We start from the raw sequence: 21,656 nt of genomic DNA on the forward strand, positions 1-21,656 counted from the left end.
ATCAATACCCCATGATTTGGTGGCATGAGTAGTCTTGATGAAAGAATTGGTTATGAGGAATCTTAAAGAAACCTTTATGAGCATACATCTACAAGTCATACTGTGAGTAGGCTACGCCTGTTTTATCTCGTATGGAAGTGTGATTATATTTGTCTACACGGTGAAAAATTTTGCGTGCAAAGATACCTTTATGAGAGGAAAACTCTGCAGTATACAGTGAGTACAGTATAAGCACCCATTCTTTACAAGTATGGTGGAGGGTACCATCAATTATTAATTTGAAATACTACCTATTCAAAAACATACTACACCATTGGGTTATCTTTTTCGTGTTTTTTTTCTCATCTTTTCTCTGAGGAATCAAGGATACTTTATCTGGGAGGACGTTTGGATTTGTGAAGAAAATTTGACCTAAGGAGAACCTCAATATTTTACTAAAGATTTATTCTATTGTATGGTAGTTTTGGTTGAGCGCAACCAGGGACTCTCTCATTGTTGTTTCTATATATAAATTGCATGGGCAAATAAAAAATGGGTGCAGGATGCGTGTGGGACCCGTGGCCCAGGGGGGGCTCATACAACAGACTTTGCACCCATAGACTATACCTACCTCTCTTCCGATGCTGCTGGTGCCATTTTCCTGGAGATCTGAACTTATGCAGAAGAGTCTACTTAGTGTAAACATTAGCGAGAAAGAGGGGCTCCTACATGGGCCCTCTCCTTTATTAAGCCACCCCTGAGAGAACGTTACAAACTATTATTATTTATTTTATTATTCTTACCTTTCTGTGTTGAGGAACTATGCTTAATCAACTATATAAAGAAGAGCCCTAAAACCATCTACTATGACTTATCTGGCTGCACTTAACATATATTTATGAATACTGAACATCACTTTGCTGGTGCTAGTCTTACTTCTACAAATATTCTGCAGGCATCTCAGTTTTACAAATATATCACATCTCATATTATTATCCTATCATTATATTAGCTACAGGAATTGCATTTCAGTAGTATAATAAATAGCATAACTACAGTACATTATGGGTATATTTCAGCATGCTTTACTTAATTTCTTTTCTTACCATGATACAAAATGAATTACACAGTTCTGTGAAATTAGAGTCTCCAGGAACTGCATACTTCTTGCAGTACAATGATTATCCCAGTTAAAAAATAATAATAAAATATCCCTAGGCAGCATATACTGCAGAGTAGCTTAGAGAAATAGAAATACTACTCTTCAGTATTGATTTCTAAAGCCTTTTTATATCTGTGTGGACAGTGAAGTACTGCCAAGCGTTTGAGAATCTAATCCATGCTGCAGTTTGGAAGGAGAACAGCAGGTGGCAGCAGTACATGCAGATAAACAGCAGGCTGCAGGGACAGCCCTTTATAAGCCTTAATAAAGGAGGTCCTTGGAGTTTTCTCAACATACAGAAGCACAATTTGGAAGCACACATCATATCAGTGACAAGGAAAGAAAGCTTAACAAGAGGAAAATAAAACATTACTTCTTTACTGAAAGTATTCAACTTATTCCACTGAGAACAATGAAGCATGTTTCTTTGCGAGTAAAAAGGACAGGTAAGGACACTTTCCATCATGTATTACCTATGTTTTAAAGATTTTTCTTAGTCTCAATCTATTACTTAGTTTGAGCTGAGTTATAAAAAAAATCACCTTTTCAACTGTTTGCTTAAAAAATATAGATGCGCTAACTATGTTCATGGTCAGAAAATTTCCAATTTTATTTTTTAAAAACAATTGCTTTTACTTAATTAATTTTGTAAACAAAACAACAATCTGCCTTCAAATAAATCAGATTTGCTGTAAATTTCATTATACTAAATACTGTAAATATCATCATACCATGAATTGCAACTAAATAATATCTAAACAGAAACCTATTTTAAATTGGAAGATAAATATTTGAAATAAATTGGAAGAATTGATATGTAAATAAGCTTTAATCTACGCAATAACACAATTATCTCTGTATCTCAAAAATAACAATGCCATAAACTAAAATATTTTATTTATGTTACACCATAGAAAAATCTTAATGGCATCTATTATGCAGAAGAGTAGTAAGATTGCTGTTGTGCCGTCAAAGTATATAAAAAGTAGGAATACGCATTGACATGACATATCTCTATGTTTAGATAACTTAATGATTGTGCATTGGTTTTGACGTGTGCAAATAATTCCGTGTGCGCTTATTTTGTTTCTGCAAGAAAAATATATAGCCTGAGGTTGGAGTACCTGCAAGAATCCTTAGTACAAATTCTATTATGTTGCCAAGAACATTACATTAACCACTGGGCTTAACATTTGCTGAATGCAAAGTGAAGTCTTGTTAATTATAGTCTATAAATTATGTACAGTGCATGTACCCTACCAGTACCGAGGGTCTTTGTACAAATTCATTATATTAGGAAATTATACAGGTGCCTGTAAGGTATGTGAAGGATCTAATAACTTTCAAAAATCTTAAATTTCAAAATGTCTATTCTGACATTTACCCTGTAGCAAAGTAAATCTACATATCCTCTAACATTAACAGTGTATAGAGCAAACAGAGCTGTAAATATCATCTTGTTTCTTCAGTGTGTATTACAGTATACTGACTTGTGGATACTAGAAAAGAATATAATTATTATACAGATAGTTTTGGGATTCTAAATTATTTAGATATTATATATTGTAGTCTCTGGTACAAAAATTTGCTACAAAATAAGTTTTTGTTAAGACCATTTTTAATTAATTAATTAATTTCATTAATTAAAATGTGCAGAACATTTTGAAGTAGTTTTACTGCTATTTAGTTTAGATTTACTGTTCATAGCAGAGTGTTACAGAAAAATTTTAATCTTTAAAGTGTTAAGCAAATATTTAAATTGGAAAAAAGGTATTATGTATTCCATTAATAATAATAATAATAATAATAATAATAATAATAATAATTATTATTATTATTATTATTATTATACCTAATCATTCTAAACTATGAAACATGTTTTGCATCAGCTTACTTTGTAAACTAACTGCTACCATTTTACGTTTGGACTTCATGCTAGCAATACTGTTTTATTGCGTTGCTCTATGGGAATAATAACACAGGCAATAATCTTCACTGGAACCTTCCTCACACAAATATTGATTTCTGACAGAAGCAACATAATACCTTATTTTCTTCAACATACAATTTATTTTTTGCTTTATCCTCCTATTTTGCAGAATTGTTTTCTGCACTGTTCATATATATATATATATATATATATAAAAATATATATATAAATTACATCACAACTGCTATATTTTATTTAGGAAAGCCATTTTTTTCTTAGTTCTGATGTTCTTGTGTAAATAGACCCAAAATATATTTTATAAAATATATTTGTTTTTTTTGTACATTTTCCTGTCAGTTTGAAAATAACATTAACACTTAACAGTCATTAGTTATGTTCTGTGGAACAGTTTGGAAACAGTTTAAATTTCTACGTTAGAAGTTTACCTAGACATACTGTATTGAAATGTAGATTTCAATGAAAACTTTCTTAAACAAGAACACTGTCACAGTTGTCAATTCTTCTATTTAAAAACAAATACAACATACTGTAAATTTTACAGCTCTATATAACTACTTAACAGTATAGTTCATTAGTAAGTTTTCTATTTATTAAATTGTGAATATAGTGATAAACGTACCTACAGCAACTGGTTATTTGTATTCATTTGTTTCAGAGCATCAATGGACCAGAACATATGTGTTCTAACTCACATCATATTATCTAGAGAGATGGCAACTCAAGACTCCCTCTCTTTGTGTCTGTGATCAGAAGTGACCGATTGTGTGCTCTCTACGGCTAGTTATTCTTACGTAACTTACTCCTCTCAAGGCATCCCTAACCATGGACTACGACAAAGTGGCTTCCCTTTACAACCAGAATGAAGAATTGTACCAGAGGAACTTCACCTTTCCGTTAAACTACAGTTACAGTGATTATGAATTTGATAATGACGATGACGTGACCAAAACAAGAACTTTTTATGCTGCAAAAATAGTCATTGGGGTGGCTCTCGTTTGTATTATGCTGATTTGTGGCATTGGGAACTTTATATTCATTGCAGCGCTTGCAAGATACAAGAAGCTTAGAAATTTAACCAACCTGCTAATAGCCAACCTGGCTATTTCTGATTTCATCGTAGCCATAGTCTGCTGCCCCTTTGAAATGGACTATTATGTTGTGAAGCAGCTGTCTTGGGAACATGGTCACATCCTATGCGCATCTGTCAATTATCTAAGAACTGTTTCACTCTACGTCTCCACTAATGCACTGCTTGCAATAGCTGTCGACAGGTAGGTCATGGTTATGTAGATTCATATCTTTAAAGCTTTAAACAAAGGAACTTGTAAACAATTTAAATTAATCTTCCAGAGAATATCCAGCAGTATTTCAATGTAAAACATATTGTACAATAGAAAATAGATGGCTGACTTAGACTGGTATCAAAGCAGATTATTTCATTGTACATAGAATGGATGCAGCAAAATAACAGTGATTGTGATAATGTAGATGATCTATGAAATAAACCAACAAAGAATGATATAGACTTAACTCTGTTGGGGTAAACTTGTGCCCAGTATGGTCTGTTATTACTACAGGAGTATTGTACAAGAGTAGAGCTAGAGAAAACTGGCCAATCAGAACATTAAAATGTTAACAGCAGCACAGGGCAGTCTATCTGAGGTTCTAGGTCTCCCAGTTTACTTTGGTAAACCCTGCCCATCAATGCCTACAAGCTGCCCAAATACCAGGTTTATGCGATAATTTACTGTTGGCCAATTTATTTGGCTCTCTCCCCTTACTACCAGTTCTGGTCTCTAGTCTATATGCACTTTCATGTCAAAATACTGTGTTCTATGTCAGAACCACAGTATAGTCTCAGCCTTATCCCCTTTCTCTTCCAATATTAGTTTTCTGGTGGTCACTTGATCTAATCTCTTCTGAGGGGAGAAGTATCAAACCTTGTAAAGAGTGAACAAATGTACAAGTGGAGAGTTGACCAATCAGCATCTACTTATCATTTTATAGCATGTACTCGATAAATGCTAGCTAGAAGCTGATTGGTTGCTATGGGGGCAACTTCTCCACTTGTCCTCTTGTCTACTCTTTAGAAAGTATAATACATTTCCCCTTGCTAATGATGTGAGATTCTCTGACCATGTAGGCTGTAACCTTCTGCTCATTGCAGTTTCTTCTGCTGCTCACTTGGGTGGTAATCAGCTGGTCACTTGGGTGGTAATCAGCTGGTCACTTGGGTGGTAATCAGCTGGACACTTGGGTGGTGATCTGTAAGACATTTGAGTGACATTTGGCTGCATGAGATAACGGTTGGTCAGATTCCTTGCAATACTGTCAAACCCGCTCATTTGCATAGTCACGCTCATTAGGAATATTGAAAACTGATTGGGATGTTAGGGACATAAGTGACTCTTACAAAAATAAATAGATTTTTTTAAATAATCATTTTAGAGGTTTCGCAACAATTCAGTAAATGCATTTAAAACAAATTTAGGTTTTCAAAAACACTGATTTAAAAGTCCATTTTACCTGAAATGCTTGTTTTTGACAAGCCAAAGTTTTGATTAAAGGGATGAAGACCAGTGTACTAGAATATATACTATGAAGTGTCTTATAGCATTTGACAAATGAACGGGATGGGCAAATATTTAATTTCAGAAACACTGGAGCCCCCTAATTATTATATGGGTGGCTGAAACATTCCAATACAATACTAATTGCCACTGTCACAAGTCCCCACAGAGACCAAAACCAGACCCCTCTACTTACCTTTGCGGGCGTTCACCCATGGCATCTTCGGTTCTCACATGGTGCTGCAGCGGCTCCGTCCTCCCCGGCTGGCTCTGTCAGCATCTTCTCTCCTGGACACAGGCACCCGAAGTGTGCTCCAGCACTGGCATCTGCATGGTTGTGCTTCCGCCCTCCAGTCCACGGGCGCAGCCATATAGGATTTGCCCACATGACTCCGCCTCCACCAATGAAACAGCTTCTTCACACTTCTCCACTAATCAGCTTCCTGCAGCCTCTGTAAAAGGATACCTGCTGCAGTAACAAGTTGCCAGTGCAACAGGACTCTTAGCCTTGAACCTTACTGTGCTCCACCAAATGTTATAGCTGATTCTTCAGTATTATACTGCTGTGTGCATCCAGCCATCCTCCATTATACCTGGAGTCCAGTTAGCTTCTGGTCCTAACCAGAGTTCCAGCCGTTCTCCATTATACCTGGAGTCCGGTTACCCTCCGGTCCTAACCGGAATTCAGTCATCCTTCAGCATCCACTCAAAGGTCTCTACTACCAATATATTACTTTCATGCACAGTAACTTCATCAAACCCAGTGCTTTCCAGAGTGGACCTGATCCAAATAAACAGATCCAAGACCGAGCCCAGGAACACAGCCACAAATCCCTTCATTTGTGACAACCATCATACCAGGGGAAATCTGTGTTTTACCATTACATACAAATTGTATGGTAAACCAGAAATATGGTATGGTGTAGCATATCTAAGCAGGGGTAGTAATAGGTTTATGATTCTATTGTTTGTTGTATCTGTGGACATCATAGCCAGCACACTTTACTCTCAGCTCAGAAGGGGTGCCACACCCTGGCTTCTTCTTTTTACTGTGGCAGGTGGAAAAGTGGGGACAGCATCCTGGGGCTGTGATGATTGTCTGTGGTATCATAGTCTAGTGCAACACTCCCAGCATAACATGGACATGGAGGGCAGCAGCCAGGAATTTCACATGTATTGATTTGCTGGCTGCATTTGCTTCAAGTCAGTGGATGCTGCATCCAAAATCACTGCATCAATGACATTTGCCACTTATTCAGTGGTTTAGATGCCCTCTAACCATTGGTTCCCTAGGCTTTACCTAATATTATCGCCAGCACTGGACATACAACAATCTCTTAAACTCTCACTGTGCTTGGTCACCAAACACCAAACAAATTCGTATAGTATCATAAAAGGACTGGGTTCTCACAAAATCATAAAAAATATATATATAGAAATTCCTCTAAAACCAGAGGCCTTGACTCAGTGTCATAGTAGCTAGCCCTGTGGGCACAGGGACATTCTACAATGCTTCTCCATGGGAGCCTATGTATCATGAATATGTCACTATACATCTATTTGATAGCAACAAGCCGTAACATATCAATGTCAGCCTTAGACAGAGGGCATTCATAACCACTATAGTTCAGGCCATGCCTCCACATACTGGGCCACACCCCCTAATAAATGCAGGCCAGAATTTCAGAACTATATTTATCATATGAGCCAATGTAAAAATAATCAAAATAATAGTATACAAATTTGATTTATTTTTTTAACTGCCATTATGGCTCCAAAGAAGGAGATCCTAGAGGAGGATGAGCAGAGGGACCCAATAACCTGCCAACCTCCACCATGCAAACTGAACCTGTATTAAAAGTCTGCCTGGCAGTACTCACAGTGAGAGGTGTAAAATGTGGTAAGAGGAAAAAGAGGGGGAGATTGAGAGAAAAAAAACATGAGTAGAGCGAGAGAGAAGAGGTGATGAGAGGAAAGAGAGAGAGAGAGAAAAATGGGAAGAGAGATAAAAGGGGGGGGAGTGAAAACAGGGTGAGAGCAAAGATGGGAGATGGATAGAAACAAGGGAAAGAAGGGAAAAAAGTGACTTAGGGGCAGATGTACTAAGCTCTGGAACATGATAAATTGGAAATTGATAACTACCAACCAATCAGCTTCTGTAATTTTTCAAACACAACCTGTAAGATGATAGTTAGAAGCTGAGTGGCTGGTAGTTTATCACTTTCCAATTTATCACTTTCCAGAGCTTTGTACATATTAAGAGTGGGAGAGAGAGAGGGTGGAAGGAGAGGAGAAAGAAAGACAGAAACAGGGAGAAAGACTGAGGGAGGGAAAGAAAGAGACAGGGGAGAAAGATGGGAAAGTAGAGAGAAAAATACAGTGTAAGAGAGGGGCAGGGAAAGACATGATTGGAACTGGGAGAGAGAGATGGGAGGGGTAGAACAGAAAACAATAAAGCCTTACAACATCAGACACAAAAGCTACAGTTACTTATGGAGATCACTTTTTTAGACAAATGATGGGTCCAAAATACTACTATAGTAGTAGGTTTACAATGTTCAGTAAAAGATACAACCTAAGTTACTGAGACTTTTACTTACTGCTTAAAGTTCTATCAATCAATCAAGAAAAATTTGCTGATTTTCCAAGTTCCTAAGAAATCAATAATTTCGTGACTATAAGTTGTCTGACAGTTTGTAAAACTGGTGATTTAAAAGTAGAGATGTCCATAGTCCCCTGTCTTTGGCTTTGGTTCTAAATCATTGCTGTGTTTTGGTTTTGCTTTTGGCAAAAAATCTCTCAAGTGTTTTGGTTTTGGATATGTATTTCTTTAAAAAAATTATAAAAACAGCTAAAATCATGTAATTTGGACCTTTATTACTACAGTATTATCAACATCAATAATATTAATTTCCAGTAATTTCTAGTCAATACTGACAATATTCACAGCTCACAATATTTTTTTACCAATATTGGCCAAGGGCTGTAGCTATAATAAGCGACAGAGCAGTGACACAAACACATGGTAGTTAAAATAATATAGCACATCTATGAATCATAGTGCCACAGCAGTGGCAAGCAGGATGACAGTTTAATAAAATATAAAACCCTATAGAATGCTTTCTTTAATCAAGAACTAATAGCCTAAAGTCAAAGTCTAGAAGAAAATATAATATATTGCCAACACATTTCTCCAAACATCAAATCACAGGTCTCAGGCCAATCCAGGCGATAAAAAACTTCTCCATCCAGCAAATCACAGGCCTCAGGTCAGTACAGGTAAATGGAGATGGAGTAACCAGCTAGTACCAATACAACAAGGTGACCAAAGCCCATAATGAAAAGTGGTACACAATGGAGTTGTCCTTGGGCCCTCCCATCCACCTTTACGTTGTATATTTAAAAGGTAATGCCCAGTTTAGCAGATCAAGCACTTCAGCAACAGGGGCTGTCACTTTTGTGCTTGTTTGTCTGGGCCCCAACAGAAGAAAACATTTTGGTGGTTTGGTTAGCAGTGTTAATCATCTTCAAATTTCAAAATATTATCATCCTCATCATTACCCCCACCTCTGTTTTTAATATTACCATCAATCAATATAAGCTTATCCCCACTGGAATTCACTGTCGAAGACTCTGTTTTTAATTGGAAGCAGAGGTATTCCTCATGGAATTTGTAGTTCATTTTGATGAACATCAGTTTTTACACATTTTTTGGAAGTAGCTTCCTATGCCACAGTAGCATTTCCAGGAGTAACCTTAAATGGGGCATGAGCTGACAAAGGCTGGTAGTGTATGACTTCAAAGGATGCGATTTCAAATGGTTTCAGTTGCTTGCATAAAACTGATATTATTCTCTAGTGTGCTGCAGTAAGATGGTAACTTCCCTTATCAATTGTACATCATGATGATTTGTTGCTGTTGCTCCAGTTGCTGAAACATATACATGGTGTAATTACTATATCTTGCTTCAGTTGGTGGCATGGCTAATAGAGCTTTTCTTGCACCACACCAAGTGAACATACAATGACCATGCAGTTTTATTAAAAGATTTGGGATTTTTGTAACTCAATTAAAAAAAATGTTTTTTTCAACCTTTATCATTTTGGGGTGCAGCTGATGGGGTCGCAACACCCAGGAAGTACAGTAATATATACTGCCTCTCAAAAACACAGTCTTCCATTTGAATGTCTAAATTGTTGTTTTAAACAACAAAAATATTTATTTTTTCCACTAAAATATGCTGCCTCTCCAAAACATTCCCTTTAAATGTCTTAATTGAATTATAAAAAACTTTACATTTGTTTTAAACCAGAAAAGTAATTATTTTTTCCACTATTATTATTTTGAGGTGCAGCTGATGGGAATACCACACCCAGCATGTACAGTAATATATGCTGCCTCTAAAAACACACAGTGTTCCCTTTAAATATCTAAATTGAAGATAGAAGTCTTGATATTTTTTAAACCATACATTTATTTTTATTTTTCCAATTTTTTTTTTCAGGTGCAGCTGATGTGGGCACAACATTCAGTATGCACAGACATATATGCTGCCTCTCAAAAATTCAGTCTTCCCTTTAAATACCTAAGTTATAAAAGAATAAAAGATTTGAGATTTTTACTAAACCACCACAAAATAGTTTTCCATTTTAATTATTTTGGGAAGCAGCTGACAGGTACACCGTACCCAGTAAGTACAGTAATATATGTTGCCTCTAAAAACACAGAGTCTTCCTTTAAATATCTAAATTGAATTATAAAAACTTGAGATTTTTATTAAACCACACAAAAAAAATCCACTTGTGTTATTTTGGGGTGCAACTGACACCACACCCAGTAAGTACAGTAATAATAAATGCTGCCTCTCAAAAACACACAATCTTTCCTTGAAATATGATCTAAATTGAATTATAAAAGACTTTATAAGAGATTTTTTGCAAAAACAGGAAAAGACACATCACAGTATTTGGTCAGCTAAGCATGAAATCACACTGTTTCTGCCCTCATACACAATTTATACTGCAGTGTTCTGTGTACAGTGTACAGTGTACTGCATATAGATATCCTTGTGAAAAGCAATTGTAAGTTAGTGCAGCTCATTTCAAGTTCTCTGAGAAACATACAAATAGCCAGTTTGCATATTAGTGTTGCTACTAGTGTCTGACAAACTAACCCACAGTGACAGCAGTCTGTTTGCAGATTGCAGGTGTTACCTAGTGTCTGGCAATCTAACACACAGCTAGCTAGTGTGTGTCTGACCCTAATACACAGATTAAAGATGCCTGCAGTCTTTTACATCATTCCCACCCGCTGCAGTTTTTTATATCCTTCCCACCCACTATACCTACATCTACCTACAACTATGTCTATTGGTGATTAGTATAATAGTATTGTAGGACAACTACAGCCCACACCCTCTCCATTCACTCGCCTATGTGAAATGGTGCCTGGGGAGGGTCTCTTATATGCAACCCAAAACATGCAAGATCTAACATTTCCCAGAAAATTAAGTTTTGTCTTGTTTTGAAAGCCAATCTTGAATGGGAAGACCCGTGGTGGGATTTGGTACTACTCAGAAGCATCAAGGTTGGGGAGTTTTCGGATTTCATAGCATCCAGACCAATTATCTTTATTTTTATGTTGATTTCCCTTTAATTGATTCAGCGATTAGGATATGTACTGTATATGGAAAAACTAAACAATACTGATTCCAATATCTCCACTAATTAACAATATGATATTTTATGTGATGACAAACCTTCTTTTGATGGTGTTTTCGAACAATATAAAAACATAATATACATTATAACAGTTACAGTTAGTACCCAGACACAAAATACCCAGATTGATTTTGGGCCAATAAGTCCATTCTTGAAGGATCATATGTCTTTTACATAAAATTACTCTTTCCATACAAACAACACTTTATTACCATAATTCATTCAATTTAAAGAAAAAGGTTTAAAATTTGCAATCGCTGTTAACCCCATTTGGGTTCAGAGCTGAAAGTCCTAAATATTTCATCCTGTACTAAACATCTTTTTTTTTTTTTTAAATGACCTCCTCTCAGGAAACATTTATCTATTTTTAGGTCTGTGAATCTTAAGTCACATGCGGAGCTTCAATATTGTGAATTGCTAAGGAATAGACTTTCTCTTGATCTTTGCCTTGTATGGCAAGAAATAAAAACAAAACAGTTAAATAGGGTTTATTTTTCCCTTTGGTTAAGAATATATAATTTTAGTCATATTTTATAACATCACAGTCAGGGGGGATTGGAAACTAAAGTCACCTGGAAAAACATTCTGACCATGGCCTCACCTTCACTTGACCGAATCAACCAGTAGGCGAGATGAACACACAAGTAGGCATGGTTTGCACACTGCTATCCCTAGCCACATCAGCTGTTGGCAAGTTCATTATAATACGCAATGGTAGGCAGAGTCACAACAACAGCAGATGTTTTCGGGATCTTTATACAAAGCAGGGGCATAAGGTACCTATAGACAAGACAGGTTCTTAAAGGCCAAAGTACAAGGCAGGTATAATGGGGACCAATACACAAGCAAGCATTTTAAAGACCTACAGTATACACAAGACAGGTAATTTAGGGACCTATATATTAGATACATTTTACGAACCTTTGTACAATACAGAGAGCATCCCAAAGACCAATACACAACACATCATGCATCTTGGTCACTGACATACAACACAGAGCATCCCAGGTGGTCAAGACAAAATACAGAGGAGCTAGATCAGCATTGCATGCAAGTGCAATGCTGAATACAGATTCCAGATTATCAGGAATCTGCGCATGCGCATAACCCATTCTGCGAATGTGCAAAACGGGTCCTGCATAATTGCACGCAGCCCCTTCTATGCCTCTGCCTGATTGACAGGCAGAGGCATTTAAGGGGCAATGCGGGAGCGGCCGGTTTTCCTGGAAATGGGGGACTTTCCGTCCCATTTTGCGAGAGTGGCAAGGCAAGGTAATGCATCGACAGACGCAGTTTCCTGGCCTCTCAAGCTGTCCAGCCTAAGTAAACTGAGGATTACTCAGCTGTTTGGTGGCCCGGTGCCGTCCAGGGCCAAATGACATCTAAAGTCCGCCCCTCTAACCTCTCAGCAGCATCTCCTCTCTGTGCTGCTCCCGGAGAGGAGATTTGTAAAGTCGGTAAATATGTATCAGGATAGTTTTCTGCTTCATGTTTTCCAAGAAAACAAGAACAGATATTTTTGGATGACAACCAAGCTGCTTTTTTTCCAAGGGAATTAACAGTGCCTGAAAATTGTTATCATCCATTACTGATCTTATATGTGGCCCTATAAAAATTCCTTCTTTTAGTTTTGCAACACTTACTTTTGGAAATATAGATTTCAAATGCATAAGTGCAGCAGAGTTTTTATTAATTGCTTTTAAAAATTGTTTCCTTAGTCCTAGTTTAATATGCAGTGGAGGTAAATACACCTTTTCTGGATCCACTAAACACGTTAACACATTATACTGCCCAGGAATAAGAGATTAACATTCAGGCCATTGTTTTCTAACGTAGTGAGATTTCCTATCCCTGCTGTCTCATTCATACAAGAAACAGCAGAATTTTGTGTACCTAAGTTGCAAACCAAACAATAAAACAATGAACTTCAAATCACCACAGATATTCCAGTTATATTTTTCATACTGGATTTTTTCTAACAGAAAATTCATATTTCATACGTGTCTTTCATATCAGCAGCATGTGCTACAGGTATTGGTGGGAATGTATTGCCGTTATGTAGAAGCACAGCCTTTACACTAACTTTTGGTGAGTCTATGAACAATCGCCACTCTTCCGGCCGGTGTTGATGTCCAAAAGCCTCCGTAACAGAACAAACATGTGTATGACAGGTCATAAAGAACACTAAAACCTGAAAAAGGAAAAGTAACTGTCACAAGCACACTGGACCTCATTCAGAGGCGGTCGTTAGTTGCAAGCGGTCACACTGAATCAGGGCATCCTGAACGGCCGCCTCCTTGTCAATCGTTAAGCTTAATGACCGTCCAGGTTGATGGTCGCGATGGTGATCACCATCGCGACCACCGGGGCTTACGACCAGACCCTAAGGTTGGGTCTGGGCACTCGTAAGCCCCAGGGAGCTTTCTGCTCTGATGGAGCAGGAAGCTCCCCACTGACATCACTGATGATGTCAGTGCGGCGAACACAAAACGGTAGGCGTTCGTAAAGGAACACCTCCATTTTGGAAACCCCGGCCCGCCTACCAAATGGGGGCAGCTGTCGATCAACATCAACAGCTGCCCCTTTGGTAGTGAGGATGCTCCGGGGCTTGCGCACGCACAGTGCGGCCGCTGTGCGTGCGCAGGCCAAACCATCGAGTCGGTTACAAGCACATCGGCGCTTGCGACCGACTTTGAATAAGGACCACTATGCCTGATGGAAACATTCTATGATTCTAATCACATTTTTTAATTCAGAATTTAAAACTGCACTAGAATCACTATTCAGTTTTCTTGTGAAAAAAATCATGTTGACCAGTGTTATTGTTCCAATGTTCTAAAGTGTTCTAAAGTTGGTGTTTTGGTCGTTTTTCTCTAGTTTTACCTTTAGTAGATGGTAGGTTTGCAAAACCAACAGAAAAACAACCAAAAAATCGTGCTTACCTGTCATCCTTAGGTCCAGTTATGTGGTTGAGAACAGGTTTGCACTTCTTTTTGTCCACATATTTACATTACATTGACCATAAATAATTTGATTTAGTGCTGGACCACCAACCCGAGGCACCCCTGCAAGTGTCCCGAGGCACCCCAGGGTGTCATGGTGCACAGTTTGGGAACCACTGGACCAATCCATTCATAAACCTTGGGTGAATCCATGTTGTTTTAAATACTGTGGCTGAGAAGGGACTTTCTCGTGGATTAAAATCAATAGATGCAAGAGGTGGCTAATGCAATCCAACAATGATGGAAGAAAAGTTCACACAAGAGAAACTTCCTAAAAGCTTTTCACTCCCATATAATGGTTGTTGTAATCAATAATAATGTGTCCTTGCATGTGCCTGTCCCTGTATATGTTCAGAAGAGCAGAACTGAAGCCTATGTTGGGATGGGCACATATCGCTGAACCTGTCCCAAATTTGTCAAAGGTTCCAGTCATTTTAATATATAAGTATAGTTTAAAATACAGGGTTTATTCTTTATTATACCTCAACTGATTGTATTCAAGATTACCGTGGTTATTGTATGTTATTGACTTTTGAGTCAATAACATACTGTATAATATATAGCCACAAAAAAACAGCTCATACAATAACATATGTATCTATTCAAATGAGCTGCCAAAATAGATCCCTATCCAATGGTTATTTATGCTAGTGATCTTCCCTGGAGTGTTTGAAGGGATTATATAATTTTACTAATCTAGTGTTGGTGCCCTTTCTGTCTCCACCTACTTGGGTTGGTATTAAGAAATTCTCCCTACACTGGCGAGGGTGCTAAAAGTCCCAAAATGGTGCTGTATGAGGTAATATTAAATAACCCTCTCCATGCCTTTCGAGGGTTCGACCTGCCCCCACCTGGTGAGATATTTGTCTGGAATATTGGGGAGTATTTCCATAACCAATTGAAGGTGGTCAAGGGTAGGGGACTTTAATGGCTCTCAGAGGCCATAGGCCTTATAGCCAATTGCTGGGTGGTCTACACACCCTTTCTACAAATGATGGGGAACACAGCAATAGAACACCCACAAATATAGTGATTATCACACTGACCTCTCATTTTAACATAAGGGAAAAAATATGTCATTTGTGTTGTAAAAATACAGTAATAATACACTGTATCAGATCTTATTACCAGACTGCAATAGTCTGAAAACCCATATATATATTTCATTTCTATTTTCTTTTGTTTAATATCCTTGAACTTTTCTTTTAATGCTTTTCAATGCACTTGCTAAATTTCCCACTTGCTAATACGTTTCTATGAAAGCAAGCAAGATACAACTGAACACCAGAAAATAAATGGAGGAATTACACAATTTGTTAAAAAATACAATGTACAGAGCTTTTATGCTTAGTGCAAAACAATAAGGATGTATACTGTACCTAGTGCTATAAAATGCAATTTGCTAAATTGTTTTACTTTTCAGCCATAAACCTGATATTGTGCCATTCAAAAAGATGTAGTTCGATAGAATTAGCTGTTCTGTTTTTTGGATAATTTTTATAATTATTATTTTTATTATTATTAAAAAAAAATTACAATATGAGAAGACAGTTTGCCACAAGTTCCAGCTGCATCAAATTAAATATTGCGATGTGGCCCATTAAAAACAAATGGGGCTTAGGGCCTGATTCAGACCCACTCACGAGTCTGTATCAGGTCGTGAGCGGGTCGATGTTTGCCCCCTGCTCCGCCGCTCAGAGGCTCACTACAAGATGGGGCGGCTGTCGATGCTGATTGACAGCTTTCCCCGTTTTGTAGGTGAGGAGGGGGGGTGGCTGCAGAAACACAGGCGTTCCCTTAGGAATGCCTGCTGTTTGTGGGTGGCCCTACTGACATCACTCAGTAGTGGACTACCTGCTCTATTAGAGCAGGAAGTCCACTCGGGCTTGTGGGAGCCGAGACCCTCCCGCAGGGTCTCGCCGCAAGCCTGATGGTCACGATAATCAAGACCATCGCCAGCCTGCTCGCACAAGCTGTGGGTGGTCACCAGGGGCTGGCTGGCAACTTTTAGCCTGGGGGGCAAATGCATGCAGGCGGCCCTGGCAGAGGAGTAGCGTGTAGCCAGGGTGTCCGAAGAATATGCGTGCTACGGCGCCCCCCTCAAGTGTTCCAGGGAGGACGGGGGTCCATATGGGATTAATGTCAGGTAAAAATAAAGATTAGGGCAGCCCCCTGTCGTAGTGCCCATATGCAGTGCCCCCGTGTGCCACAGGAGAGAACAGTCTTATGCAGGCCTCCAGTAGTGCCCCCAGTAGTAGTCCCCCCCTTGTAGTGCCCCCAGTAATAGTAGTCCCCCCCTTTGTAGTGCCCCCATTAGTAGTAGTCCCCCCTTGTAGTGCCCCCAGTAGTAGTAGTCCCCCCTGTAGTGCTCCCAGTAGTAGTCCCCCCCTTGTAGTGTCCCCAGTAGTAGTAGCCCCCCCCCTTGGCGTGTCCCCAGTAGTAGTAGTCCCCAGTAGTAGTAGTCCCCCACCCCCCTTGTAGTGCCCCCAGTAGTAGTAGTAGTAGTCCCCTTATAGTGCCCACAGTAGTAGTAGTCCCCTCCCCGTTGTAGTGCCCCCAGTAGTAGTAGTCCCCCACCCCCCTTGTAGTGTCCCCAGTAGTAGTAGTCCCCTTATACTGCCCCAGTAGTAGTAGTCCCCAGTAGTAGTAGTCCCCCACCCCCCTTGTAGTGCCCCCAGTAGTAGTAGTCCCCTTATAGTGCCCCCAGTAGTAGTAGTCCCCAGTAGTAGTAGTCCCCTACCCCTTGTAGTGCCCCCAGTAGTAGTAGTCCCCCCCTTTGTAGTGCCCCGAGTAGTGCCAGACCCCCCCCCAGTAGACACACATAATATAAAAAACAAAATAAAAAAACACTTACCTGAATCCCCGCCGCCATCTGCTCCTCCGTCTGTCCTCCCGGGCCGTGCCGCTCTGCATTATGGGAGAGACGTCATATGACATCATGATGTCTCTCCCATTGCCCACTGCGGGAGCCGGAAGATGGAGCGGCTCCCGCAGTGGGCGCAGCAGCAGCAGCTAATGAGAGTCTGACAGACTCTCATTGGCGGCTGCTTACAACAAACACACAGCTGCCGGAGCCGGCGGCTGTGTGTTTGTCAGTGTAGCGCTGACCAAACTCCGTCCGGTCAGCGCTACACACGCGGTGCAGTCTGTGTCACAGTGACACAGATTGCACCGGCCCGCGGCCCGCATGACGCTGCGGCCCAGGGGGCACATGGCACCCTGCCCCCGGCCCAGCCCGCCACTGGTGGTCACCCAGAGCTGTGCGAGCGGCCTGGAGGCCAGGAAAAAAAAAGGACGCCCTGATTTAGTGCGAGAGCACGTAAACAATGTGCGCCTCTGAAGCAGGCCCTTAATTTATACATTAGATAACAAACTGTGATAGCAATTACATTAGAAAAAAATATATAAAAAGAGCAAATGAAGTCTAATAAAAAAACAACAGTACAATAAAAATGATTGAAGTGATCTTAAAACTACTGAAAAAAACTACCAATGATGCCACTATATGTGTGGCCAAATTTGTACCATATTATTAAATGTATATTTTAAAGTTCATCTTTAGAAAAGACTGTTTTAGCATGTGAATACAATGTTAAGGAAATTATGTCAAATTAATTCTCTGCTTGTTTGTTTCTAATTCACAGAATTAATCTGTAAAATTTACAAAGCTTGCTAGTATATTTTAGAGGACAAATGTAAACTTTTTTAATATTACACCTAAAATATTATATAATTAATAGCATTTATTAAAGTATAAAAATTGTGCACTCCAAAAGCTGTTATTTTGATCACATTTTTTTTTTTTTTTACAGATACTTAGCCATTGTACATCCATTGAAGCCTCGGATGAATTACCAAACTGCTTCATTCTTGATTGCCTTGGTTTGGATTATCTCTTTACTCATCGCTATTCCGTCAGCATATTTTGCTACAGAGTCAGTTCTCTTTATTGTAAAAAGCCAAGAAAAAATATTCTGTGGTCAAATTTGGCCAGTTGACCAACAAATCTATTATAAATCTTATTTCCTTTTCATTTTTGGCATTGAGTTTGTTGGTCCAGTTTTTACAATGACTTTGTGTTATGCCAGGATCTCCAGAGAGCTTTGGTTTAAAACAGTTCCTGGGTTCCAGACCGAACAAATACGTAAACGCCTGCGATGTCGAAGAAAGACGGTTTTGGTGTTGATGTGCATCCTCACGGCTTATGTTCTTTGCTGGGCCCCATTTTATGGATTTACCATTGTTCGTGATTTTTTCCCAACGGTTTTTGTAAAAGAAAAGCATTATCTTTCTGCTTTCTACATTGTAGAGTGCATTGCAATGAGCAATAGCATGATTAACACAATGTGCTTTGTGACTGTCAAAAACAATACTATGAAATATTTCAAAAAGATCATGCTTCTAAAATGGAGGTCTACTTATAATGGAAGTAAATCTAGTGCTGAGTTAGACATTAAGACAAGTGCCATGCCTGTCACAGAAGAGGTAGATTGCATTAAACTCAAGTAATTAATTTGTGCACTATAAGTTTATTTAAACTATAACTCCATCCAAAATGTTAAAAAGTTCCCCAATGTAAGAGAAATACACAGTTCTGCTCGCCATTGTTATAGCCATTTTGGACTATAGTGGTTCATGTACAAAACCTCCAGTGGTCCAAAGATGTTTTCCTTTTCCCTACTAAGTGGGCTTTTTGCAGCAGGCTGTTGATTGCTATTGGCAACCCAATTTGATGTCATTCTTTCTTCTTAAGTGTGAATTGTACAACATTGTGCATTTAGGCATTGTGCTAAATATTGTATAGAGCACATGAAATTGTTTCCACTGTCAATTCCACTGAATTTAAATAGGCAAATGCCAATGAGAACAATTTTTTTTTTAAATGCAGTGTTTTACTACAGAATAAAAGTTCTCGAATGTAGTTGTGCTTCTCACAATGCTCTAGTAAATGTAACTGCTTGAATTATGTGTGTGTTTTATGTTTGTTATATTTTATTGCGGTTTATTTTTACTTAGCGTTTTCTGTTCTGCTTGTAAATATAATGCACCCAACTTTTACAACTTTTCGAAGAGCATTATAGTAAACTAGGAGATGTGAGATTATACTGTAATATGTTTTTGCAATCCATTTGCTATCTCATCTATCATAAAGAAATGTTACCCATTGAAAAGTTGCCACATTTTCAATTCATAAACAGTTACCTACAGCATTAAAATATGTTAATTTTAGTTTCAAAAGTATGTAACTTTATTGCCTATTATTATTCTTGTGTATTTATATAGTACCAACCATGTAACACCAGAGACTATTGAATCATTCATGTCAGTTCTATACAGATTTGTCACAAGTCCATTGACCTTACAGTACTGTATGTTTTTGACAGGTAGGAGGAAACCAGGCAATGATGCTAACCACTGCACTACCGTATCATCCTTCTAGATAAATGGCTAACAGTATCATATTTATTTTCTTAATTTTAGTGGTGTTTGCCCATTTATGTTGACAAATGCAAATGAACATATAAAAAATGTACAGGGGCATTTTTTTATTCTGAGTTGTAGCTTTTGTGTTTTTGAAGTGGATTGTTTGCTTTTTAACTTTCTTAACATCTTCATGACCAGAGATAGGTTTCACCAGGGCTGTCACTAGGTGTGTCTGATGGGCACCGTCACCGCCTTTCAGGTCTTGCTACTGGCTAGCAGAGTGCCTAGAATGGCATCCTGCAGCCAGTATCACTACTGAAGTGCCCCAGTGTGTGCAGCGGCAAAAAGCGCCAGTACTGCACTTCCTGGTGCTGGCAGCCCCGTCCCGCCTATGCACGACACCATGATATCATGCGCTTAGAAGCGGGAATGGCACAGGGCACCTGGCCTGCTTGTTACCGTGCTGGTTTCCACCTTAATGATCAGAACAATTTCCGAGTTTTTTATGCAACGTCCCCACTTATCCTCGTTCTAAGGTTTCATACATCTCCCCCTTATACTTGAAGTAATGATGACTAAGCTCTAAAACATAAAGTTTGTCATCATCAACCCCATCACTATCTGTAAGGAACGGAATGGGTATGTAATGCTGGCTGTCAGAATGCCTCCTGTCAGAATTCCCACAGTGGCATCCCGATGGTTGGTATCCCGACAGGGGTTGGGTAAGTATACTTACCCTCCCCCTTTACCCCCTAACCCTCCCTTCTTGTAGCCTAACCCTAATACTCCTGACCCTGCACCCTAACTCTCCCTGTTAGTGCCTAAACCTAACCCACCCTTCATGCCTAAACCTAACCCTCCCCCCTTAGTGTCTAACCCTAACCCCCCCAGTGGTGCCTAACCCTTGGCCCTAAGGCTGTCTAACCCTAAACCCCCCAAAACCTAACCCCGCTCTGCTCCCTAAACCTAACCCTAAGGGTGCCCCGGACTTACCTCGTTCAGGCTGATGTCCTTCGGCATGCCGGCGTTGGGATTAAGATAGGCGTCGGTATTACGACGACTATCTTAAGTCCCTTGTCGGGATTTGGATGTCGGTATTGAGTCCGGCAGCATCACGGCCGCCAGTCTCATAACTACATCCCGCAAGGAACACATTGCTGGACAAACAACTAACAGGTTAATTTCTCATTCCGAAGCAGTTATCTAATTTGCCAGGATTTACATGTTTCTCTCTAATGAGATTATGATGCTTCCCTAATTGGAAGATTCCAAGTTTTGTTTCTCAGTTTTTGTGAACATGCTTCACACTTGACCATTGCCATGTTATTCATGTAAAAAGAAATAAAAAAAGATTACAATTTTAAGCTTGCAATATCAAGTAAAATCTTACATAATGTATGACTTTTATTTCTTGAATTGGGTACTTTCTTGGAGCTTATTTGTGATAGAGAATCAGCAGCAATGGCACTGTGTGGCATTGTCTTATTGGTTTAGGCTATGATAAATCACACATTGTTTTACAATATATTATTTATTGGGGAGCTGTAAAATGGGTGTATTGGACATAACTGTGTTTCTCAACTATGACTGGCCAGAAAGGCATACTTAATTATTTAATATATTTTTCTTATTATTTACCTACTAAATAACAGCTGCATGTAGTTATATGGCTATTTCCGCTTCATAGCCACTGCTTGATACAACTGAAGGTTTTGAAAATACATACTGTAGGTTGTCAATTGTAATTTCATTTTGTGAAGTTATGTCATCAATTTATGCAAATACTAATTTCCTTGCATCATGCACAGTTGACTAATGTGTACCACCCATTACAAGTATTTCATCTTA

The 21,656-nt window shown here is 38.9% G+C and overlaps 1 protein-coding gene across 1 annotated transcript; it reads left to right on the plus strand.

Moving 5' to 3' along the window:
- Positions 1 to 1,455: 1,455 nt before the first annotated feature.
- On the plus strand, positions 1,456 to 21,121 carry LOC148518165 (prokineticin receptor 2-like). Its single transcript, XM_088477483.1, has 3 exons — positions 1,456 to 1,587; positions 3,748 to 4,363; positions 18,197 to 21,121. The coding sequence occupies exons 2-3, from the start codon at positions 3,915 to 3,917 to the stop codon at positions 18,891 to 18,893; spliced, it is 1,146 nt and encodes a 381-aa protein (XP_088333609.1). The 5' UTR covers positions 1,456 to 1,587; positions 3,748 to 3,914; the 3' UTR covers positions 18,894 to 21,121.
- Positions 21,122 to 21,656: the final 535 nt, after the last annotated feature.

Source organism: Taudactylus pleione, unplaced genomic scaffold (genome assembly GCF_031769625.1).
Source record: "Taudactylus pleione unplaced genomic scaffold, aTauple2 ptg000201l, whole genome shotgun sequence".
In the NCBI taxonomy this organism is placed as follows: Eukaryota; Metazoa; Chordata; class Amphibia; order Anura; family Myobatrachidae; genus Taudactylus; species Taudactylus pleione.